The sequence below is a fragment of the Elgaria multicarinata genome, chromosome 9 (genome assembly GCF_023053635.1).
Source record: "Elgaria multicarinata webbii isolate HBS135686 ecotype San Diego chromosome 9, rElgMul1.1.pri, whole genome shotgun sequence".
Taxonomy (NCBI): Eukaryota; Metazoa; Chordata; class Lepidosauria; order Squamata; family Anguidae; genus Elgaria; species Elgaria multicarinata.
This window is the reverse complement of record NC_086179.1, coordinates 85231719-85257391: the sequence shown is the minus strand read 5'-3', so window position 1 is coordinate 85257391 and position 25673 is coordinate 85231719. Positions and strand designations below refer to the sequence as shown.

At 40.6% G+C, this 25673-nt stretch overlaps 2 protein-coding genes across 3 annotated transcripts in view; one reads left to right on the top strand and one right to left on the bottom strand.

Moving 5' to 3' along the window:
- The first annotated feature begins 1123 nt into the window (after window positions 1–1123).
- On the top strand, window positions 1124–18622 carry FGFR1OP2 (FGFR1 oncogene partner 2). Of its 2 annotated transcripts, none has more exons than XM_063134262.1 (6): window positions 1124–1343; window positions 7129–7265; window positions 9778–9895; window positions 10368–10510; window positions 12935–13048; window positions 15500–18622. In XM_063134262.1, the coding sequence occupies exons 2-6, from the start codon at window positions 7131–7133 to the stop codon at window positions 15629–15631; spliced, it is 642 nt and encodes a 213-aa protein (XP_062990332.1). In that variant the 5' UTR covers window positions 1124–1343; window positions 7129–7130; the 3' UTR covers window positions 15632–18622. The 2 variants fall into 2 exon arrangements, with proteins under 2 accessions (XP_062990332.1, XP_062990331.1); XM_063134261.1 differs by having other exon boundaries at window positions 1127–1343; window positions 15497–18622.
- A 2230-nt stretch (window positions 18623–20852) lies between these two features.
- Window positions 20853–25673, bottom strand: part of TM7SF3 (transmembrane 7 superfamily member 3) — a 35350-nt gene continuing 30529 nt past the window's right edge. The window contains exons 11-12 of the mRNA XM_063134254.1: window positions 25097–25259; window positions 20853–23779 (exon numbers count right to left, since the gene is read on the bottom strand). Of these exons, the coding sequence (XP_062990324.1) occupies window positions 23517–23779; window positions 25097–25259 (426 nt within the window). The 3' untranslated portion in view covers window positions 20853–23516. The remainder of the gene's footprint in view (window positions 23780–25096; window positions 25260–25673) is intronic.

Genomic DNA, 25673 nt, shown 5'->3' with positions numbered 1-25673 from the left:
TTCTTTACAATATCGCGAGATCCGGGGAGCAGCTTCCAAATCTATATCAGCTGCAGAGATAGGAACCTTTAGAGGGATGATCGTTTTCTGGGGACGGAGTTTCTTGGTTCTTTTCAATGAGGAAGATGAGAGCCGCCATAGAAATCAATGGAGAAAGGCCATTGTGGCTGTGATTGGGTAGTACTATGTGGTACAGCGTAAATCCAGGACTCAGTTATAGTTAGAGTCGTCTTGCTCCATTGAGTTGCAAGTTCATTTTTTAATTTGTTTACGAACTCACATAGAAGTAGAGATGCCTTTTTCGGAAGCAGGCTAAAACTTTTTTGTTCCAGCAGGCCTTTGGAGAATAGTTTGGCCCTCCATCTATGTTAATGTCTTATAATTTTGTTGTGTATTTTACATGTTTATGGTTTTGTTTCCACCCCCCCCCATGTATATTTTAAACTTTGTAAGGCCGCCTTGAGGCCCAGCATTGGGCAAAAGGCGGGATACTAATAATAATAATAATAATAATAATAATAATAATAATAATAATAATAATAATAGTAATTAAAAAATAATAATTTTCAAGCAAAATAAAACCTGACTTAGAAACAGCATGGACTCCGCTACTACTTCGATGGACGAAACACACAACAACCCGATTACTGAGGTGGTAAAGTTTTGAATCTTTGGGTTTTTTTATATCTATCTATCTATAAGCAGCTGTCATTTCCACCCCAAGATAAAACAAAATAGCGCTTAGTCAACCCGGAAGCTACATTCTCATATCAGTCTAAATGTACAAGTCTATAACAGCAACTTCGTTCTAAACCTCGTTAGTGAAAAAAAATTTAACGTCTCGCGATATTTTGACGCAACGTAGTGAAGTAGTTGTGGGGTTCCCCCTCCTCTTCACTAATTTCCTCATTGAAAGACGGAGTGGGAGGAACTAGGGATGGAAGTCTCGTGATATTAAATGCAGTACTTCTTCCTCCTCCTCCCCCGCCCCTCCGGCGGAGCTGAGGTAACTCGTCTCGCGATGTTTAAGAGCAAGCCGCGCACTAGGAGCTACGGAAACAGGCGAGATCTCGCGATAACCGCTTATGCGAATCTTGGACCGTCCCTTAGCCGGCAGGTAGCGGCGGCTGTGTGATAACGCCGGTCTAGCGCTTCTCCCCTTACTTACCTCACGGTCCCCTCATGGGGTCGCTCGGCAGTTCGGCGCCTCTTCCGCCTTTCCCTCGAACCGCCGCCATTTAAGAACGCGACGCAGCCGACGGAAGGCGAAGCGGGACAGCGGGGGTCTCTCCACATCCCCCAGCTCTGTCCGCTGGCTGGTGAGGAATGAGTTGTAACCATCGGTGAGTGCGCGCGCGCGCGCCCCTCTCTCTATGTATGAGGAGAATGATTGCGCTGTGATTGGCTCGTGGGGAGGCAGGAGAAGGAGCGCGCGGGCGGGCGGGCAGGTGTCTCTGCCTGGCTGGAGCGCGCTCCGCTGTCCTGTTTGCGCCTTCAGTTAAACGGCTCTTTCGTGGAGGGAGGGGGCGGGGGCCAAGCCTGTTTCCACCCCTCTTCGTTGTGGGTGGGGAATTTCTGGAATGTGGCCGTTCAGTCTACGCCAAGCGATAAAGAAACTTGTCACCCAAAGTACCGTGTCGAGGAGAAGGATGTCAGGAGGCGTCTCTTTCCCAGGCATAATGGATTGCGATGGATATGCCTGGTGGATCCCAAACCTCAATCCCAAGATCCTATACTGGCCTGGGGAGGCAGACAGATATTGTCCCTGTAGCTGGGAAGTCCAAGGCCCTCCTAGATCAGCTGCTACCAAGGAATAAATAATAATAATAATAATAATAATAATAATAATAATAATAATAATAATAATAATAATAATTTCTTACCTGCCTCTCCATTCTGATCAAGACGGGGAGCAACAGTAAATATAAATGACATAAAACTGAATTAAAACATAATGTACGTTGTTAAAACATCCTAAAATCATTTTCAAAACATCCTAAAATCATTTTCAAACATCCTAAAATTCCACTGGATAGGCCTGCCAGAAGAGATCAGTCTTAATAGCTTTCGTAAATGCTGATAGACTGTTAAGTTGACGTGTCTCCTCCAGCAGGCCATTCCACAGTCTGGGAGCAGCAGAAAAGAAGGACCTCTGGGTAATACCCGTCAGCCTAACTTTGACTGACTGAAGTAAATTCTTCCCAGAGGATCTGAGTGTGCGGAGTGGATTGTACGGGAGAAGGCGATCCCGCATGTAGCCTGGACCCAAACCATGTAGGGTTTTAAAGGTGATAACCAACACTTTACACTTCGCCCAGAAACTAATTGGCAGCCAGTGAATGTTGGAGGGTGGGTGCTCAGTTCCCATGTTCAGTAACAAGCACCGTTTCACAGAGCACAAGGAAATAAATTTGGCTTTGCCATCAAAAGTGTATTTGTCTGGGAGCAAGGATGAGCATGATAATGTAAAATACATTGGTCACATTTTAAAGTTAACCAGACCCCCAACATCTGTCTATAGATCTGCCAATTTAAGGCTAACACTTCATGCATCTGATGAAGGGGACAGTCCATGAAAGCTCATGCCACAATGATTTGTTCGTCTTTGAGGTGCCACAATGCTCTACCTGTCTGGGCATTTTTAAATGTACACTTAAATCATAGGTACATCTCCACAAAACAAAATGACACATTAAAAGTGTGAATTGGCCCTCTGAAATTCTTGTGTCTAGTACTCATTGTTCAACAGCTGTCTAAAATGCAGGGCTGTCTAAAATGTTGCTGGTCTTGTTCTTCTCAGATAAGGTAGAATTTTTGGGTTGTAATTGGCAGTTCTGAAAGGCATCTTCTGAGAAACTGAAGAACTACCTACCTTTCTCAAACTCTGCATTCCCACACATAGGAATTTGGAGGAGAGTAGTTTTTTGTAACCATTGCTACCCTCTTTTTGAGAGGTAGGGTTTGAAATATGCTTTCCAGTTTCATCTTCCAGTTTCTGATTGCTAACACATTATTGTTGAGAACTGGCCTTAGTTTTGTGTGTTTTATTATTGCAGACTAGTCTCTTACTAAACGGTTTTTGAAAAGAGTGATTTACATTTGCTGACAACTTGGCGTATTTATTCCATTTATTTTTATTAAAATTTTATCCAACTCTGCCTCCAAGGGATGGAGAACCATGTATGCTCTGAACAGTGTACACGATTCTCTGTTCTCAGATTAGGCTGAATGATAGTGACTGGCCCAAGTGACACGACTGAGTGAGATTTGAACGTAGGTTACTAGGAGGAGGGCTTTCTCCGCTGTGGCACCCCGGTTGTGGAATGAGCTCCCCAGAGAGGTCCGCCTGGCGCCTACACTGTACTCCTTTCGTCGCCAGCTGAAGACCTTTTTATTCACTCAGTATTTTAACACTTAATTTTAACTTAAATTTAAATTATACTGTTTTAACTCTGTATTTTAACCTTATATCAATTTTGCTGCGTGGTTTTATCCTGGTTGTGCTTTTTATATTGTATTTTGTATTTGTATTTTTAACTTGTTGGTTGTTTTATGATGATTTTAATTTTTGTGAACCGCCCAGAGAGCTTCGGCTATTGGGCGGTATAAAAATGTAATAAATAAATAAAATAAAAATAAAAATAGTTCTGCTCTGACATTGTAACCACTACATGATGCTCGCTTTGCTGAAACTCTACAGTACATAAGTAATGCAGATGCTGCCCATAGAGTTTACACTCTACACTGTTTTAGTACTTGGTAGAAAATAGTCTTCATTGCTTTCCTGTTTTAAGAATTTGAGTTGCTCTGAGGTCTAACTGGAACAAATGGTATTTGTTTGTATGTTAAGTAACAGGAAAATTAAATTGTAGGGTGCTTAAGTTGTTACTGAAGTACCATATTTCTTCGATTGTAAGACGCCATCGATTGTAAGATGCACACTAATTTCAGTACCACCAACAGAAAAGAAACCCCTAAGACACACCCGCAATTCTAAGACGCACCCCATTTTTAGAGATGTTTATATGGGGAAAAAAGTGTGTTTTAGAATCAAAGAAATAGGGTAGTTGCATATTTGGTTGTGCTTGTTTTTGAATCTGTAGGGAAGAAAATCTATAGGGCTTCTATTATATTTAATTTCCTCCTAATGCCATGTTTTTTGTGAGTGTTTTTCCTCCTTTTTAATCTAAAAACATTTCTCATATTTAATAATTTATTTATACCCCCCTTTCCACTAAAAGTATACAGAGTAGTGTATAGCATAATCATAAAACTACCATATAATCTGTAGCAAGTACAAATGCATAATAGAACAAACAACAAGAAACTTTCAACAGCAAGGGTAAAAGATGTTACTATTTATTTATTTATTGAATTTATATGCTGCCCCATAGCTGAAGTTCTCTGGGCTGTTTACAAAATATGCTTTAATTCATTATTCTGCTTGTTCAATCTGTTGCATTCTTATTTTTAGCTGTTCAAGTAGTTGTTGGTTCTGGTGAAACCTGCTTGCGCCCACCACCCCATGTATTGATTACTGAACAAGAATAGAACTGGAGCCGTACAAGAAATAGATATAATAATAATTAATATATATTTATTTCTTACCCACCTCTCCCTCTGGATCGAGGTGGGGAACAACATAGAATACAAAAACATTATAAAATACATAACACTGATTGAAACATTTAAAACTAATATATTATTAAAATAGCAGCCAGACATTTTAAAATTTGACTGGGTAGGTTAATTTGGTTAATCACTCCAGCAACCCACGCTTGCCAGGTTTGGGCAACACGACATAATAAATAATAATTAAAAAATTATTCCCCTTCTCTCCCTCTGGATTGAGGTGGGGAACAACACTAAATAAAATATAATACATAAAATTAATTAAAAGAGCATATAAAACCAATACAATGTTAAAATAACAATCACAACATCTTAAAATTCTAAGGTTTAAAATTCGTCTGGGTAGGCCTGCTGGAAGAGACGTCTTCACAGCTGTCTTAAACTCAGAGAGAGCATTAAGTTGACAAATCTCCTCTGGCAGGCCATTCCAGAGTCTGGGGGCGGCAGAAGAAAAGGTCCTCTGGGTAACAGTTGCCAGCCTAGTTGTGGCTGACTGGAGTAAACCCTTCCCAGAGGACCTGAGTGTGTGGGCAGATTGTATGGGAGAATGCGATCCCACAGGTAACCTGGACCCAAACCATGTAGGGTTTTAAAGGTAATAACCAACACTTTATACTTCACCCGGAAACCTATTGGCAGCCTGTGAAGTGATTTTAGGATTGGTGTAATATGGTCACCCCTAGGTGTACTGGTGACCAACCTGGCTGCCATATTTTGATCTAGTTGAAGTTTTCAGACTAGACACAAAGGTAGCCCTATCTACAGCACATTGCAGAAGTTGAGCCTCAAAGTTACCAGTGTGTGCACTATTGTCTAGGTCTTCCAACTCTAGGAAGGGGCTTAGTTGGCATATCAGCTGAAGCTGATAGTAGGCGCTCCTGGCCGTCGCATCTATCTGAGCTGTCGTTTGGAGAGACGGATCCAGGAGCACCCCCAAGCTGTGAATGCAGTCTTTCAGGTAGAGTGTAACCCCATCCAGAACTGGTTGACACACCTCCAAATCCGGGTCGGGGCCTTTGACAGCAAGCACCTCCATCTTGTCTGGATTCAGCTTCAGTTTGTTTTTCTTCATCCAGCCCATTACCGCCTCCAAGTATTCATTCAGGGGAGACACACTATGCTTAGCTGACGCTGTTGTCGAAGGCATAGAGAAGTATATTTGGGTGCCATTGGCATACTGATAGCACTCTGCCCCATGCCTCTGGATGATCTCTCCCAGCTGTTTCATGTAGGTGTTAAACAGCATTGGGGATAGAATGGTGCCTTGTGGTATACCATACAATAGCTCCTCCTTTGAGGGGCAGCTATCCCCAAGCATCACCATCTGGAACCTGCCCAAGAGGTTGGACCAGAACCACTGAAGCACAGTGCCCCTGATTCCCAAACCTCCCAGGTGTTCCAGAAAGATACTATGGTTGATACCGTATTTCTTCGATTCTAAGACGCACTTTTTCCCCTAAAGTAACAGCTCTAGAAATGGGGTGCACCTTAGAATCGATGGTGTCTTAGAATTGAAGAAATACGGTATCTACCCCTTCTTCCCACCCCTTCCACTACCAACAGAAAACCTAAGAAAGGCTCTCTCAAAAGCCTCACCAAAAAACAGCCAAGCGTTTTGTTGCCAGGGCGATGCCTCCGCGTCTCCTCTTCCCCACCTCACCGCCCACCCGGCCGCCCCCGCTTTGCCGGGCCGGGCCGCTTACTCCTCCTTTCTCCGCCTGCCCTCCGGGTAACACCCCAGTTCCGTACCTCACGCTTCCAACCCTCAAGCTCCTGCGCCTTCTTCACCTTCAGCCAGGCTCTCCTAGCGCCGCTTCAGAAAGCGCCTCCCTCGGCTCACGAGGGAGAGGCGGAGCGCGAGAAGGAAGCGCCGCCTCAAACTACAGAGCCGCGGCGAAGGCTAGAACGGGAGGGGGGGATGTGAGGCCAAGGCATAGAGAGGACAAGGGACAGAAGGGCGCACGGGGGAGCATAGAGAGCGCGGCACAAGTTTGAGGCCTCTTCGGAAAGTGTGTGTGGCGGGGGGGCGTGCGATGTCGTCCAAGCGCGTGCGATCTTGCTCATGACGAGAGTTTTATGCTTTTTTCCCTGTTGGTGGCACTGAAATTAGTGTGCGCCTTAGAATCGATGGCGTCTTACAATCGAAGAAATACGGTAGTATCGAAAGCCTCTGAGAGGTCCAAAAGCACCAGCAGGGGGACACGCTCCCTCTGTCAATACTCAAGCGTAGATCATCCACTAAGGCGACCGTAGCTGTCTCAACTTTGTAACCTTCCCTGAAGCCAGTTTGAAATCTGGATGATAGAAAATCGATCATCCAAAACTGCTTGTATACCAAGTATTAGAGAAGATCATATATATTAAAGTACTTCCTTGAGTTGAGATAAAATATGTTTGAATCTTTCAAAGTCTAGAAACACATACTCAGCATATCTTGGGAGTGGCAGAACAATGTTGGTATTATATATCAAATTCCTTGTTTTATTTATTTATTAGAAATGAGTTGCACAATTGAGAAGGCCCTAGCTGATGCAAAAGCATTAGTGGAGAGATTGAGAGAACATGACAATGCAGCAGAAGTTCTGATTGAACAAACTACAGCTCTCAACAAACAAGTGGAAGCAATGAAGCAGGTTTGTAATCCTATTTTAATAGTTTTTATTCAGAAATTGGCTGCTTAGATATGTTCATTTGTTTTTTTGTAAAGATCAAAGGAGTGAAATGCAACATGTAGCCAAGTACTGTTTTGATAAAGCCTCTGAGATAAATGCTGTTTTTATTGTCTCTCTCTGTGTGTATTATAATTGAAAAAGTCTCTGTAGCTTTTTCTTTCATGAATGTGTGCATTTGAAACCAGCTGAAGTAGTATAGTACTGGGTAGTTGTATACATCCACACTCACCCCTCGGATTTTTACGTTATATTGCTGGCTGTTTACTTGGGCTTTGAAAAGTCCTTGAGCAAACTTAGCAGTCATGGAATAAGAAGAGAGGTCCTCTTATGGATCAGTAACTGATTAAAGAACAGAAAACAGAGTAGGAATAAATGGTAAATTCTCCCAGTGGAGGGATATAAACAGTGGGGATCCCACAGGAATATGTATTGGGACCACTGCTTTTTAAATGATTCATAAATGATCTGGAATTAGGAGCAAGCAGTGATGTGGCCAAGTTTGCTGATGACACCAAATTATCCAGGGTGGTTAAAACAAAAAGGGATTGCAAGGAGTTCCAGAAGGACCTCTCCAAGCTAGGAGAATGGGCATCAAAATGGCAAATGTGGTTCACCGTGAACAAATTTAAAGTAATGCGCTTTAGGGCAAAAAAATCCCAACTATGACACCCATAACAGCCACTTCTGCTGCCACAAAATGTAGTGATAGGCAATTAATTTGGATGGCTTTAAAAGGAGATTGGACAGATTCATGGAGGATAGGATTATCATGGCTACTGGAGCTAATGGCTATACACTGCCTTCAGTGTCAGAGGCTTATAGATGCTAGTTATTGGGAAACATGGTGGGAGGGATGCTGTTTCAGTCATGTCTTGCTTGTGGCTTCCCCATGGGCAGCTGGTTGGCCACTGTGTGAACAGAATGCTGGACTAGATGGACCCTTGGTCTGATTCAGCATCAGGGCTCTTCTTATGTTCTTAACTCTGATCAGATCTTCCTTGTAACCTTTATTTGCAAGTGGAACCCATGAAATCCTAGCTTTCTGGCAGTTAGCGGGACTTTAACCGATTTGTCTGTAAATGTATTTCAGTACCATTAAAAAAAATAACTCGAATAGCCTCTTTTTCCTACTGGTACTTGCATACAAGCACATCCTCTTCAATGTTGCTTTCCATTAGTATGTTTGTCGTTAATTCATTTTTTAAAATTAAAAATATTTATACTATGCTTTTCCATCCAGGGCGCTCAGCGATATATACTACAGTTAAAATGCTCACTAAAACAGTAGTATAAAAAAACAAACCAGGGCATAGAGCAAACAATAGGCTATTCTCCCCAAAGAACTCTGAAACAGTACTGTTGTAATCTGCCATCTAAAACACGTTCATGAGTTGTCATTGGAAGACATTTCCACAATTTAGGCACTACTACTGAGAGAGCCCTATCTTTTATATCTACTGTACTTATTTTGCATTCATCTAAGCTTTAATGTAATTGTAACAGACTTTATCTTTTGCATTGCATTTCCATCTGACCTGGTTTTTAAATCTGTTTCTCTCTCTCACTACACATATACATATATATGTATATATCAGTTGACCGAGAATGAAGTTCATCTATCTGATGAAGTAGAATCTAGCCCATGAAAGCTTGCACTATAATAAATTTGTTAGTCTTTAAGGTGCTATAAGATAATGAGCCAATTCACACATAACGAGAAGCCAAAATGGATGAATTTCCCCATGGTACAATGTTTTAAATAAATCCACAAATGGTATAACCCACCTCATATGTACCTCTGCTACTTGTGGCATATCGCATACAGACAAAAGTCTCTTACCAAAAGAAATCCCTACCTAGTTACTTGAAGTTGATTCTTATCACAGAAACCTGGCAAGTAGTTATACATAAACCTGTTTCCCTGCTCCCGTGCTCTTTATCTGCATCAGATTTTTGCAAGGTTTTATACACTGCAGTTGCACCAATGATACAGATGTAGCGTAAAATCATAAGATAGTACAAATCTGTATGTTCTGTTCTGCTGAGTCTATCATTACCTTGATTCTGTATGGATGTAGCGGTCCTTGTATCCAATTCTATTCAAAGGCAGCTCTACACAATAGACCATAGGATTGGCTGATCAGGCTTTAATCAGTAAGCCACTTAAACCACTTTAATCCCTTTGACTTCATTGGAACTAAAATTGTTAAAACTTCTTTGACTAGTTGGATTCTGCTTATTATTATTGGAGCTAAGTACAATTGTGCTTTTTATATTGTGTTTTGTATTCATGTTTTTAAATTGTTGGTTGTTTTTATGCTTTCCATGGTTTTAATTTTTGTGAACCACCCAGAGAGCTTTGGCTATTGGGCGGTATGAAAATGTAATAAAAAAAATAAAAAATTGCTACTAATAGCAGGTATAATGTTCTTTTTGCCATTTCCATCTTTATAAAATATCTAATTGATTACAGTACCAGGAAGAAATTCAAGAGCTTAATGAAGTAGCAAGACATAGGCCCCGTTCTTCGCTGGTATTGGGTATCCAGCAGGAAAACAGGCAGATCAGAGAACTGCAGCAAGAAAATAAAGGTAAAGGTTTTATTTATTGGATTTTTATCCCATTTTTTTCACCAAAATATGGCATCCAGAGTGCTCAGTCTAGAAAAAGTCTCATTCTGACAATTTACATAGTTTTTTAAAATTATGTCCCAATAATGGAGTCCTTAGGATTCATTAACATTAAAAATGTTTTATTAGTAACATATATTACTAATAATAGTAACACTTATGTGCTAGTAGTGATATCAGAAATACTCCTCCCTATATCTGATGTGCAGAAGTATCTGAAGCAGTAGGTGGATGATAGGCACCGTATTTCACAGTAACAGAAATTTGAGTTTGTTTCAAACATCACATCACTAATTCTACAGTAGCAGTAATGAAATGGATGGCTCTTTTGTAGCTTAAGCAGTTTGAGGATTATAGCCAGTGTTGTCAAGCTGAAGCTCCTCTTATGTGGTTTCCTGTGTACATTTTTAAAGTGTTACATTTATTTTGATAGAACTACGTACTTCTCTTGAAGAACACCAGTCTGCCTTGGAGCTAATAATGAGCAAATACAGGGAACAGATGTTTAGACTACTCATGGCTAGCAAAAAGGATGATCCAGGTATAATAATGAAGTTAAAGGAGCAGCACTCTAAGGTAGTATGCCTTTAAAAAATATTTAAACCTATTGTAGTGTGATGTTTTATTCAATTGCAGATATTGCAGTTCTTTTATGTTTTACTTACTGTCTTTAGATGGGTTTATATGTGGCTAAGTCTAATTTTCAAGCCCTGGGCCTATAGGTGTGAGGAGAAGTGCATAATTCTTTACCTACCCAATATTTTTCCTTGGAACTCCTGATTTCCCACAGATATGTGTGTTTGTATCATTTGATAGCACTACATGCAACTAAATAAAGCTAATTGCGTACCATGAATAAGTTTAGTAACCTATATTAAAAACACCAAAATCACTTTCCATTTACTCTTTCAGGTTAACTTCTCAAAGTGTTGAATAGAAACTTCTTCAGTCCTTTTAAACTGAAGGGGGATCCTGTTTGTTGGGTATAAAAACAGCAAAGATGTGTTAAGCTGTATTTAAGATGGGAGGCTTGGATTTGTATGGCCTTTTTCTTCTGCTGCATTTTTATTAAAACATTAATATGACACAGTTTTCACTTAACAGCCACCTAATTAACCCATGGTTGGTTAGGGCTGTGTGGGAGTGAGCAAGTGCTCTACCTCCTGTTACTTCCGCTTTGCATCTGGAGTAGAACCCAGGAATGCCCCATTCTTAGGTTGTTTGTCATTACATGCAAACCCAGGACTCTGGGTTGTTGATGGGGAAACAACTTACAATTTTAACCCATGTTGGATGGTTTCCTTCTCAACAACCCAGATTTCTGGGTTCATAGGTCACACTGATCCACCCAGGAGTATTCCTGGGTTCTTTCCTCAACCAGAGGTAAAGCAGAAGTGGCTGTTGTTAAACCCATGGGTTGTCATATGTATGAACTGGATCTCTATCAGAAAGCATGCTATAATCACTCTGTTGTTAATTAAAAATATAACCCATCCTCTGTGACCAAAGAACCAATATCCCAAGAGGTTGCTTATTGAAGCTAGTTTAATAGATTTTCCCCCTGCGGTTTCCATATGCATTTTGAACGCATATTTTAAAGTTCCTTCTGAATTGATAATGTCATGTTTATTGCTAGGTGGGGTGGATTTGTTACTCAAAAAAACAAGCTACAACTCCTTCCTGCAAATATGTGCATGTGGGCGGGCACACACATGAACACACACTGTGTTTGTTGTAAGTGACACCAGTGAAAAGGTTGCATGTAGGAAAAGTAGAGTATTGAACCCCTTTCCATCATGGAGAAGTCAGTTGTTGGAAACGTGTTCTCTTAAAGGTGGCTCAAAAAAGATAGTATTGAATATGGAGCAAGACGTAGTGGATCTGCACTATTTCATATAGAAATCTTGTTGCCTTGACAATACAGATATTTAATTTTGAAATAGACAAAGCACATGACTGAAAGACTGGGTTCAGACAGCATGATAACCAACGGTGGTTTTAATTGTTGATGGTTATTTAGCCCACCATGAGTTATCGTGTTGTATGGAAGGAGTTTTTAAACCAATGGTTGGTTATTTGGCTGAAATAACCAACGCAAATAAACAATGCTCTGCAGAGTTGGCTATTTGAAACACCATTGGTTGTCATGTTGTGTGAAGGGCACCGTTTGTTATTTCCTTGTCCGCTGTTGGTTATTTTGTCAACCAAAGAGTCACTAGGCCAGAGAGGTCAAAGCAGTGCCTGTTGCTCTAGTCCAGCCAGCAGGATAGATTTTTGGCAGCAATGGCTGATGGGATACCAGCAAGAGAGGGGATGAATGAGTCAACTCAGCATGGACTAATAGTCTACTCAACACTGATCTATTCCACACCATGGTTGATTATTATCACATTGTGTGGCGAGTACCCCCTAGATAAACAACTGTAGATTTGATTATTACACCCACTGTTGACTGTCATGTTGTCCAAATGCGGCCAAAGAAATAATCTTAGTACTTTGTTTAATATGAAATACTGGTTAATTATCACCCTATGCAAGCTTTCGCCTGTTCATGTGTAGAGCTAATGTAAGGGATGTGCACATAAGCCCTGCCCCCAACATCCCTGCATGCCTGGCTTCTGTTTAATGCGTGAAAGTCTGAAACACACAAAGTTGAACACACATACAGAGCTCCCATGATCGGGAGCCCTGATAAGGCAGGAGCTCTGTAACTGCATTCAGCTAAACATGCTTACAGAGGCCTTTTCAGACCTTTGTGCTCAATGCACAATAGTCTAATGGAAGCAAAGATCTTGGGGGCGGGGCTTGCTTGCATGCCTACATCTTCCTCCCCACGTTAGCCCTACATGCCAGCAGGCAAACGCCTACATGGTGCTTATGTTGGAAGCATTTGTGGTATTTTCCTCATTTTTCTGGAATCTTACAAGCTTTTAACATTTAGGTGGCATTTGAAATTTGAACTGTTATTAGCTATTAATTTTCCTTTACTCTTTTGCCAAGGAGCTACAAGTGCATGTGGACCAAATCACAGAAATGGCAGCAGTAATGCGAAAGGCCATTGAAATTGATGAGCAGCAGGGCTGCAAAGAACAGGAACGCATTTGTCAGCTTGAGGTAAGTATGAAACTCAATGGAAATTCCAGAAGTGTATACAGTACTTCGAAACTGGTAAATTTTAATAATTAATAAACAGGAGAAGACTGTTAAAGCCCTAATAATTAATTATACATGTATCAAGCTAGCAGCTGAAAATCATATTTTGAAAGGTATTGCTCACTTAGCTGAAGGCAAGTATTTTTCACAAACCTTGAAGTGCACTCTTAAAGACATTCTTAGTTGTCATACCTAATCTAGACTCCCTTTATGAATTCTTAAATATATAGCACTATAGAAAATAATGTAGAAATAACATTTAGCATTCCTGATATTTTGGGCAGGCTTCATTTAATTACCTGTGTTGCTGTAGATAACTTCTAGTCCTATAGAAGCTGGGGTACAGCTGGTTGTTCCCAGTGGTAAATTCTGGGGAGCAACTTAATGTGCCGGTTCTTGCACAACCACGAGAAGGTCAGAAGCTTCTACATTTGAACTAGTTCCAACAAAACTTGGGTAACTGTGCTTTTTTAAAACTGTGATTTGTTAGAATAAATCAGAATCAAATTGTGTCTTCAGGCTTGTTCTAAAAAAACCCACAACACTCCATAGTTACGCAAGTTCATCTGTAATGATGAACTGTGGTTAGTTTAAAAAGCTTCAATCTCCTCACAGTTGTGCATGAAGTATGGGGGGTGGATGCAGTGGGGCACATATGACCTTAAGTCTTGTGCACATAGAAGTAAACCAGCCCAGTGCCTACATTAAGGGAAAACTTGAGTGTTTTACTTATTCATATTTCCCAATGGTTCAAGCTATTCTGTTATCTTTCAGCAATGAGAGAACAACAATAATTTCTCCACTTCCAAGTTTAAGTCCTGGCGAAACTCAGTTGAAATTTAACTATGAATTCTGTTTGCACTCAGAGATGTTTTTTTCCCCTTGATTACAACACACAAGTTCCAGAGCTGAGACCTGGCATTGAGCTGAAAACAGGTTACTCCCAGGCCCGAATTCTGGCTTAATTTTTGCCAGAAGCCGTCACCACCACACTGTATCTCTGTATTTATCTGTCTACTGGATTTGTGGCCCATGTTCCTGTCCAGGGAGGCATACAGTTATAGCGCATGGCCAGTAAGAAGTTCAGCTATGTGGCTTAGTAGAGATAGGCAAGGCAGAAGCTGCCTGGAGAGAACTTCAGGATAGAGGTGACTTCCTCTAAATAAAAGGTAGGCCACTCTGACTCCTGCATGGCTGGGGAATGAGGAACTTCTGGCCATGCTACTGAATTATTCCAGGTAGGAATCCTAAACATCAAAAAATATTTGATTATAGTCAAATAAGAGACTGTCAAATTGGCTGGAGTCCCAACTTTAAAGTGTTGATATTCTTGAACTTTCTTGTATGTAAGCTTTTTTATATATATTTATATTTACATTTATATATTGTCTTTTTGTCAGGGTGGTTTAGTTGAAAATAATTGTTTATAATCTAATACGATCTAAGGGATTGGGAAGAAAGAAGAAATTCAGATATGGCCGTTGGTCATAGCTGAGCTGATAGAGGGTGTCCTACAGTCTTCCTTCTCTAATGCTGTCATGTGGAAAGTTTTTAACACATATTCACTTAAAATCAGTATTTCTAATTCCTTTATCTTAAGCTTGATCTAATTTACTATTATTTAACTTTTCCCCCACTGCCCCCTTTCCTTTATGGGCTACTAAAAATGTCCATTTGCATTTTGATTCTCTTACAGCTAAGTTTTTTTTAAAAAGAAAAAAGTATTTATACCAAACCATATTTCTTTTTGAAGCATAAAGCTTGAAGTAGCCTAAGGCTGGGACTTAGCCCATGTTTTCCAAATTATTTCAATTTAGTTGTCTGAAGCAGCTATAGGCGTGTGCAAGGGGTGTGCCCAGGCACACCCTAATGTCTCAAGCAATAAGCACCAAACTGAGGGGGGCCTTTGAGTAGGGATCCAGAGGGGGATCCAGACGCAGTAGGAACAGTCCTCCAGCTGCCCTGTGGCTGCTTCGCTGCTGCACCAAAGAACTGCTGCCTCCAAGAGAGCACCGTTGCTCCTGGCAGCAGGAGCAAAAAGGAATCGCTCTGCCGGAAGCCGTGCCAATATCCCCTTGTAAGCCCCTTCTCCAGCCAGTGTTACCACAACTCACCACCAACGCTGGGGCTTGAGGAGTGTCTCCTCATTCCCCCTCCCAACTGCAACGGCCCTCCTGTAGTCAGGGCATCAGTATCTGCAGTGTTTAATAAATAAAGGAATAAAAATAACGTCCTTTATGATTCAGTATTCAATAAACGTTTGCCTTTAAAAAAAAAAAGGATTTCCTGGGTGCACACCCAAATGAAATGTGCTGCGTGCACCTATGGATTCAGCTTAATACACTCCCTCAATAACTACTTTCCTATTTTGCCATGCTACTTTTAAAAGCATTGTTTCTTTGTTTACAGCAGGAAAACAAAGGACTGAGGGAGATCCTACAGATCACCAGAGAATCATTCCTGAATCTTAAAGACGATGCATCAGAAAGTACATCTCTTTCGGCGTTAGTAACAAACAGCGACTTGAGTTTGAGGAAGAGCTGAAGACTCTGTGGAGACTCTGTATGGCTACTGCACATAATACTATAAAGTATCAGGGTTCACTTGTCAAGTAGCTGTTTTCTAGTACAGCATTGACAAGTTAATGCATCCTAAATCAGATGAGTTTGATACTTTTTTTACCACGTACAGTAAATGACTTATTTCAGATCGCCATTAGTGTCCAGTGTTAGTTGCCATAGACATAATTAATGTAGGAAACTGTCTAATGTCATCAGTGGAAGTTTTTATATGAAGCCATTCAGAACAGCTGACAAACTAGGTGCAATATTTAGAAAGTTAAAACTCCTGGTCGTAAAGGGTGCGTACAGATGTACATAAGAACAGATGTTGCTGTACTCTAGGGCACATTCACTGCATTGCTGATACACTGACTGGACTTGAGGGAAATCAGTTCTGCAGATTTTGCAGTAGGGCTGGCGGGTACAGAATTGATTGGCTGACACCTTTAGTACCTCCCCATGCTGAACAGCTTTACATTTCCAAATGGATTGTGGTTTGAAAAAATAAGGTACCAAATGAACTGATAAACAGCTGAACATTAATGCGGCACTTTTTAAAAGTAATCTCTGGGGTGGGGGTGGGGGTAACTACTGCAATCAACATTGGCTACAGCCAGCTCTCCTGAACTTGCAGAATCAATTTAAACAGGAGGAAGCTTGGTTTGTCTTGCCTGTAGGAAAGAATGAAGCAGCTGCTGTTAGCAGGTCCATCTGTGCACACCAAGAGACTGGCCACCTAAATAGGATGAGTTCTAAGAGTCTGTAGCTAATAGAGATTTTGCACACTGAGTGTACTTCTCACACTTACTTTGAACAAGGAATTGGCAGTAATTACTTCTAGTAGAAGTTGCAAAAAGCTGTTTGAGCCCGATGAATTAACAGATTTCACTTTATATTGCACCAGATAATTAGTTTTAAATGCAGGCCTTTTAACCCTTACAGATAAGTCAGCCACAAATCTACTTGCAAACAAGGAAGTAATTGAATGAACTTGAGGTTCTAAATGCATTTCTTGTGATCTATATACCATGTGCATTATGCAAAGGGACGTATGAAATGTTTAAGAATTTATTTCAGAATAATATTTTTTGCTGATAAAGAATAATTTTTCCTCGGCTACTTAATGTGAAACACTTATTTTTGCTCTGCCATAAATAAAACACAGAGGCCTGGATCAATCATTCTGTGCAGTGTTCTGTGTGCGCACTGTGCATTTCATGTCCCCCCGCCCCCACACTGCAGCACTTCTGAAATGCTGCTTCTGAATATTCTCCAAGATGGAGTACAAAAGAGTAGAGTGGTTGAGGTATGGGATGGGTGAACTCTTCCTCTCTGCCTTCATTTGTGCATAGGACACTTAGGATCTGAGCCTGAATATAGAAGCTTCCCATGTACTGAAATGAGTTCAGATTTCAGTAATGAATAACATTTTTTAGGCATTTGAAACCTATCTGTATGCCAGAGCCAGCTGTCTGACAAATGTGATATGCTGAGATATGTGGTAGGATTGGTAAATTTGCTGTAATATGCTCAGCTTCCTTGACATTCACCAAACATAAACTGATACTAAATTTCTGGTAAATAACAGATTCCAATCTTCATTGAGTTAGTATAACCCAATTAAATCTGATTGTACTATTTAGAACAGGCTATCCCAACCTTGGGTCATCAGATGTTTGCCTGACTACAACTCTCATCATCCCTGACCACTGACTGCTGGCTGAGGATGATGAGATTTGTAGTCAGACATCTGCAGAGCCACAGTTGGGAATGGCCAATTTAGAAAAACAGAGCAGGAACCTTATTGTAGGTTCCTTTTATAAGTAGTGTGGCAACTATGCCTTATTGGTAGTATGAGATACTTTTTCTAGCATGCTAATTTATTTATAAACGGTACAGTGCACATTCACCTAATAAAATAGCTTCACGTGAACTGTGAGCACGAATACAAGATGATTTAAATATCTGGCATTCCAATCTTAAGCATTTGCCCTGGATTATTTATTCAGTGGTAAACATTTCCCAATAAGCTGTTCCAAGTGTGTGGCTAACTTCAATCAATTCTTTCAAAGTTTCTTTTTGAAATATATGGTCTTACCTAATAAAGTCTGCCCTCATGCTGGCATTATAAGGAATATTAAGGGTACGATCCTGTACATTTCTAGACAAAAAAAGTCCTACAGCTCCCAGCATATTCCAGCCAACATGGGTGACTGGGGCATGCTGGGAGTTGTCTAAACATGCATAGCATTGCACCCTAAAACCTAATTAACTGATATGTGTAATAATTGAACTGCCCTGAGGATTTTGTACCTAAAAGTTGGCCCTAAAAGATTTTAGAGCTAATAAGTGATTATTGAATAATTCAGTATGTATTCTAGAGGAAATAAACATATTCATAGTTTATGCTTAAATAATCTAACTTCCCAAAACACACACTAGGTGAAAGAAAAATGAGTCTGAGCACAAAGTTTTATCTAGTTTTTTCTCCCTGTGTTGAAGAGTGGAATTTCTCAAAGTTTACTCAACCCCTTTGTAAATTATTTAAAAAGTGTAAATAGGAGTTTTAAAATGTATTTGCTTTATATTTGGAGTGTAAAGAAGTAACTATCCCTCTTACATTTGATAAAGCACTGTCAAAACGCAGTCTTCCCTGAAAATCTTATTTTGTAAGTATGGAAATCTTCACAGTCATAGAGTGGATGTAGTTGTTAATTCACCAGTAATTCCTGATGGAGAAGTGTTTGATTAATGATTTACGTGTAAATTATTGTCTTGTTCAAATCTTTGGATGTCTGAAATAGTAACTTCCCTTTTCTTTTACCCAAACCAGCGTAACTTAAGACTTTGAATAACTTTCCTTCTGTGTGGCATGACAGATTTCTATATCTCATTATTTTTGTAATGCAGATGCTTGGAATGACCTTATGGTTGAGAATGCATCCTGTACAGTAAACTTATTTTTACCAGTAAATTGGTTGGACAGATATTCTTCAACATCTTAGTTTGTCAGATGTATGAAATACATGTTCTAGTTTGTCTTTGTGGCACCTTCACTGGAAGAGAAATTGCAGGGTGCAAGTTTAGACATAAAAAAGTCCTACAACTCCCACCATTCACCAGCCAGCATGGCTGGCTGAGGAATACTGGGAGTTGCAGGACATTTGCTGTCTAAATTTGCATAGGATTACATTGTTAATTGCTTAAACAAAAGGAGGCTTTTTCTATTGCTTTTCACTCCTAGAAATATATCTTTCTTGATAGCTCATCTTTAAGGATGAAAAGCAAGCGGATTGTTATAAAATGCAAGTGTATAGAGCTTTTTACACTACACATAGTATGAATATTGTGCTAAAGAAATTGAATTCTGCACTGAGGCAAGTCAAGTTTATAAAACCAGTATCTGAATTCTGAAACCTGTAGAAGTTCTTCACTTTTACACAAATCTGTTGGTATGTTCGTTTCTCTACTCAGAGATCTCGGGACTCTAGGGCACTGAAGCCCTTCTTTCCTCACAACCACTAGAAGTGGTGTTCAGCTGCAACTGTGACTTCAGCTGGTATTGTCCGCTCACTTTCAAATACTTCACAATATAAGAATCAGGAAATTGCCACTGTAGTCTGTTCCCTCTCTGCAGTCCAAGCACAAACTCATCTATGCTCATAGCTGATAATAGTAATGGTCTCAAGCTTCATTAGGCAAGAGCATTCCAGGTATGCTGAAGCTAGACTGCAGTATTAACCCACTAGTAGCCTTCATGCTTGCCCAAGTTAAGGGCCTGGGCTGCAAGCCATTACTATGAAGAAAAAAATGAAGCTGTTGTAAACTGGGAAGTAACTAATGTTGGCCTATGCATTAACTACAAAGCAAGCAAAAGTGAGTTCTGCTGACCTTTCCCATTCTGGAAATGAGTGTTTCAGCAGATTTCTGGGGTTGCTTTGGGAAGTGGTAGCAGTGAGTCCTGCTAATACAACAGGAACAGTTGAGGTGCCACAGCATTATGTATTGCCCCATATTTAAGGAAGTTTTTACAAAAGTAATTGAGCTGTTCAGAAGATGTTAGTAAACAAGCAATATTTTCAAGAGATGGTCTGAGCTACTGATGACCCAGGCTCTCTGAGAATGCTTTAGACATAGGGGAAAAAAGTGGCACACAGCCGTAAGTTTTAGTAGACCTTTTCTTGGCGGACAGACATCAGAACAGCTCAGGAGAAAGCCAGCTTAGCTCTGATCAGGCAGCAGGTATCCTAAATGAAAAGAGTTCATTCTCTTCCCAACTCAGGTCTTATTTTGTGTCATAAGCTGGATTTCTACATTTATTTCTATGACCAACTTCCACCCAATTTAAAAATGCCTCCCGCTGAAAACCTAGCAGTCCCCAATCCAGACAATGAGATTTGTTTATTTTCCCCCCTGTGGTTCAAGAGAGGTGTGCTAGAAACAGTGTCTAAAGAGCAAATATCATGTTACAACAATTTTGTATCTGTTGCATTGGTTACCTGTTCATTTCTAGGCTCAATTTAGTGTGTTAGTGCTAACCTTCAGAGCCCTGAATGCTTTGTGCCCAGGTTATCTGAAAGATTGCCTACACTCCTGTGAACTGGCATAGGCCTCAGTCTCTGTCCTCCAGCCAGCCGCTAACTTTGGTCAGGTTGGCAGGCAACAGGGATAAGGCCTCTTCAATGTTGGCCGCCACAATTGGCAATTCCCTCTTCAAGAGAATTCTACCTGGCCACCTCTCTTGTAACCTTTAAGTGAGCTCTATTTTTTATTATTATTCTGTCAGGCTTCGTATTTGTCTCATTGCTCACATAATTTTATATGTTTGATCAATTGTTTTAACATTTTTTTTATTGTTCACCATGTTGTGTGGACTTGTCCTAAAACACAGGGTAATAAAAAAGTACTACCACTAACCAAGTTATCATATGCAACAGATTTAAGACTAGAGTAGATGACACAATGAACAAATATTCCAAAGATAAACTCATTTGTACTATTTTGATCCTAATATGCAGGATTCTAATATCCAGACAAAAGCCGAATAGTCTGTAGCTTTATTTCTATGCATTGTATGCATTATTTCCCATCCTTTTCACTCCATTTGGACAAAAATACACTTACCCTCTCTTATAGATAAAATAGCAGCACAACAGGATAAGCTGAAACATTAGTCCTTAAACGCAAGAAATCTCAGAAATCACTTCAATTTCAAGCACATCTTTATTATAAAAAGGGATAGAAAATGGGTTACGTATTTTTTGCATTATAACTCATGGCAGTTATAAACAAAACAATGTAATCATGGCTAATTTTTATATCAGTATTTACTGCAGGGGCCCATCAGACATGGCAGTTAATCTTAACACTAAAATGTGGTCAGAGAGCCAACAGTATTGAACTGCTCTTTGAAAAAGAGAGACACTATATTTCATTCATTCCACTTTTCATCATTAAAATGAAAATCTCTGAACAGCTGCCAAGAATGATGGACTTTTCCATCTTCTTTTATCAGTTGTAATCCAACTGTAAGCTTTTTTAAAAAATTACAATAGTTTATAAGTATTTTGGTCCATTTGACACAAGAATGCCTTACAGATCTCCCAAAAGAACATTACAGAACACTGTTTTTGCTTAATCACTTAGGCCTGCGTAGGGTTACAGAGATGCAACCAGGAGGTTCATACTGTTCCTTTAAATTTCCTGAAACAGCACGACATTTAAGACCGTGACAGCATCATCTACCTTGCACCCCTCCTTCTGTGCAGCACACTTAGGGTCTTGTTAGTTATCCTTGGCTACATGAAGAGGAGAGGAATGGTCTGCCTCACTTCCCAAACATATAAAAGGTGCAGTGCATCTCTGAATTTCCATCTGGCAACCTTAGGCATGAGATAAAACTTAAGCACAACATTTAAAATTAGACAAGCTTTAGATACGTGCATTGTTTTCCCGTTTAAGATGTCGTAACACAGCAGCTCTCCTGGTTTCAGAGAGTAGTCAGTGCAGTTTGAGCCAACAAGCTTTTCCCCACTACTGAAATCTATAGTCAGCAGCTCAAGAAAGCATCAACAGATCCTCGTTAACGCATAAGCTGTATTTGAACAGAAAGGGGAGACAATACTGTGTGTCTACATTAGAAAGAAAATATGACACACAGCACTAGATTTTGTAGCGATGAAGCTCCTTCACACTGAATTAGTTGTGTAGATTTGTAGGCACAGCTTTTGCTACTGCAGCAATGAATGAAGAAACGGATCTCCTGAAATTCTTTTTTTCCTGTGCCTATTTGAAGGCATAGGAACTCTGATCTACAAACTGAACCTCAAAATCCTAATGAAGCTAGGATTTCTTCCTCTCCCATGATCAAACAGACCCTGAGAACATGACTTAAGCCAAGGTGCACATGCCTTCTTGTCCCTACAATTGTAAATTGAGTCACTTCTTTGCCCACTGAATAAGTGGCAGAAAAAGGCTCTTCAATATAGTATCCGCACAATCCTTACAAGCCGCTTTTTTGGATTTGCGCTTCTAACTGGGCAAGGGGGTGTTATATTGGGCAATTAGTAATTAAACAGGCAACATCCAGCTGTGCAACATTTTTATTAGGCCTGTACAGAGCACACACCTGCACATGAGCTGCCAAATTCAGAGCAGACAGGAAGACCATGCGAGAGAAGAGGAAGTTTAAGCACTTCTGTTTTCTCCACTGTCGTTGCATAATTGTCCCCACTACTCTGAGCAGAGCAGCTCATATGCAGGCTTAAGGAACACCCCCATCCTACCGTGTGCCCTCAGCCTGGTACAGACAATGTGGCTGGTGAGGATGGTCTACTGCCCTCCCCACTCCAGGAAGTTGGTTCTCCTATGCCTCTATTACATTTTCTGAACAACAGTACCCCAAGTGCCTGTGAACCTGTGTTTTTTTTCCTTCGCGCCCCCCACCCCACCCCAAATGTAGAAAGAAGAGAGGGAAAACATTTCAGTGACAAGACATATTGTGGCTAAGAACAGTATTCCAATCTGAAAAGGAACTTCACCAACTTACAGACTTTTGTAAAAACTAGTCACATTTATTCTAGAGTTGATCCTTCCTAATTTCTACAGACCGTTTCTTCCTTTTCTTTTTTAGTCTTAGCAGCCACCTCACTAAAACCAAATTAACAGCCTGCTAGAGACTTATGTAATAACATTCTTTCTTCTCTTCGTTATTAGAATTGAAATTGCTTATTTTTTTTCGACACACAGGAAGTGAACCCAAGTTAACCTGGTGCAATTAAAACATTTTAGTACAGCTTGACTACTTAGAGCTGTTACTGGCAAGCAGTGAGAATGCAAGTTTTGCAGCAATAACTTAAATAGTGCCAAGGCCACCAAGACGCTGTTCTTTTATTTGTAGCCAAATCCTCAACTACTGTCCCCCACATTTTGTACATTTGGCTCATAACCTAAACCTATTCTAAAAAGGGCGGCGTTCCATACTGTTTTTGAAGATAAGGGAAGAACTATGCATGTGCTTGAAGTGACCATTTCCCTTTTTCTAAGGGTTCTAAAGCTTTCAAAGTTACACACCTCACCATTAAGCCACCTCTCCATCCTCCCCTCCCCACCCCAATAACTTAAACACATTGCATGTACGTGAACTCCATCCTTGTCACAAACTACAACCAGATAGAAGTGCCTGTGTGCTACAGCACAGAAGGCAGATCACTAAGCAGAGCAGAGCTGGCAAGTGTGAATCTTTCTCTAGTCCATTCTAGTTTTTGTTGAGGAAGGCAAGTAACGAAGTCTTCAGCACCAAGGGGATGCTTACTAGTTCCCAAAAGCCTCCGGCTAGATTTCTCAAGTCTTTTCAATTGTACGTCAGTTTACAAGAGTAGCGGCGTTCTTTCCCCAGCTGGTTGCTCTTTTCGGAAAAAATCCTTCATCTGGGATAGCTTACTATGGATCCTCTCTCTCAGGGGAGGGACATGATGACTGGGATCTAGGATGTTCGTTACCCTGCGCTCTCGATCACGCTTCCATAGCCGATAGGGGTGCGGTGGGAAAGGTGCCTTGCGTCTCTCTCGGCGTAGCTGTACCGTTATTCCCCCAATTGCCAGCATTGCCCACACTGCCAAGATGATGAGGTCTACAAGACGAAGAAACCAATCAATAGGTCGTTTCAATGAGGTGGAGGATTTCCTTTCTTTTCAGTAGGCCAAGCCGAAGCACCAACTTCACCCACTTTTCCTTTGCATTTTCTTACATCTACAGCTCCCACGTTTCCAAGTCTCCTTTTGGAACTCCACCTTCACAACTATGGCCATGGCTAGACCAGGCTATAGGAAAAAGAGGCAACTAGCTCTGGTGCTATGAAATCTCAAAAAGGTTTCTTTATTTTTCTTACACAAAATATCAAAAAAAATGTTCTAAAAACTTTAAAACAAACTTGTACAACGCTCAGCGTTTCGGATCTTGTGGATCCTTCGTCAGGAGCTGCACAATGAAATGAATTCAAAACCTTATTGCTATTTTTTTTTTTACAAGATCGCAGTCGTATTCATTCTTTCTCTGTTCAGAACAGTTTGACTGCTGAACAAGAATGAATACGACTGCGATCTTGTAAAAAAAAAATAGTAATAAGGTTTTGAATTTATAATTACTTAGAAAAGCAATTCATTTCGTTGTGCAGCTCCTGACGAAGGATCCACAAGATCCAAAACGCTGAGCGTTGTACAAGTTTGGTTTAAAGTTTTTAGAACATTTTTTTGATATTTCGTGTAAGAAAAATAAAGAAACCTTTTTGAGATTTCATAGCACCAGAGCTAGTCGCCTCTTTTCCCTATAGCCTTTTCGTGGTGCTTTACCCCTCTTTTTTCACAACGTGGCTGGACCAGGCCTATATCCGGGATCATCCCTGTGCATCCAAATGACACACAGGCGATCCCGGGAGCAGGCAGGGACGACCCCTCCATTTGCCTGGGATAATCCTTGGGTCTAGCTAAGGCCTATGTCTCCCCAAAGGCCTTGAACAAATCCCTTGGTCCCTAGTGCAGTAACAAGAACAACTTGAGAAGTTCCACGGAAGTGGCAAAAAGGGCAAGCATCTATGCTTCTGTGTTTTGTTTGAAGAAGTGAAATGTGCCTTTCCCAAATGCGTACCACATGCACACTTCCAGCCAGAGCAAACCGCCTCGCCTCTCCTTTGGGCAAGAGCCAGAAGCTTAGGAAGCAGCAGCAGCAGCGTCATTTACCCTTTCTTGGAACATTCAATCCCTCTCTAAGCCAAGCGTACTTGACAACTGCATTCATAAGGCACAACATTTTCATTCACTATCTGTCAAACATGAATGTGCAAGCATTTTTGAGTAAGGGATGCTACATACTACTCTCTAGCTGTTCTCAAGGGCAAACCCCCAATCAAGGAAGCAAACAGTCTTACCCCATCACTCATCGCAAGACATACCGTTAGGCTGAAAGGGCACACTAGTGTAAGCTCTCCTGAAGCCTTCATTTAGAATCCTTCGGAGCAGGTCTATGCCAATGTACGAAAGGCTTGTGAATACGTAACACGCTGTAGCCAAGACTATGGTATAAGATCCTATTATGCCACACGCCAGGATGTTGAGCTGAAGAGAGAGATCAAATCATAAATAGGTTTGAAATTATGAAATTAGTGTCCATTGTATCTGGAAGCTATCTCTGCAGGCAGAGGTATTTAAAGAACCGTAACTGGGTCATGATTTCATGTGGCTATATTATTTCATAATGCCTTTTGCTAGCTCCATTTCTTTGTTCTATTAGTTAATGCCTTTGTAGTGCAGGTTCATAAAGGAAAACTACTCTTGGCTGCGCTCCAGTTTGTGCGGGTGTACAGAAAGTGTTAAAATGCTAGGAAATGCAGTTCAGCAGAGGCAAAATGTAGCGAGGCTTTTGAGCAATGCGACCATTGGTTTTTACTTATGACATTAACTGCCCTTCTGCCATAAAGCGTCACATGGAGCAGTGAATAACTAACAAAGTGTAAAATCAAACACAAAACA

Coding starts and splice junctions, on each gene's coding strand:
- FGFR1OP2 (XM_063134261.1), top strand. CDS start 7,131: ATGAGTTGCACAATTGAGAAGGCCCTAGCTGATGCAAAAGCATTAGTG. Junction 9,896..10,367: donor ACTGCAGCAAGAAAATAAAG/GTAAAGGTTTTA, acceptor TTATTTTGATAG/AACTACGTACTTCTCTTGAA. Junction 13,049..15,496: donor AACGCATTTGTCAGCTTGAG/GTAAGTATGAAA, acceptor CTTTGTTTACAG/CAGGAAAACAAAGGACTGAG.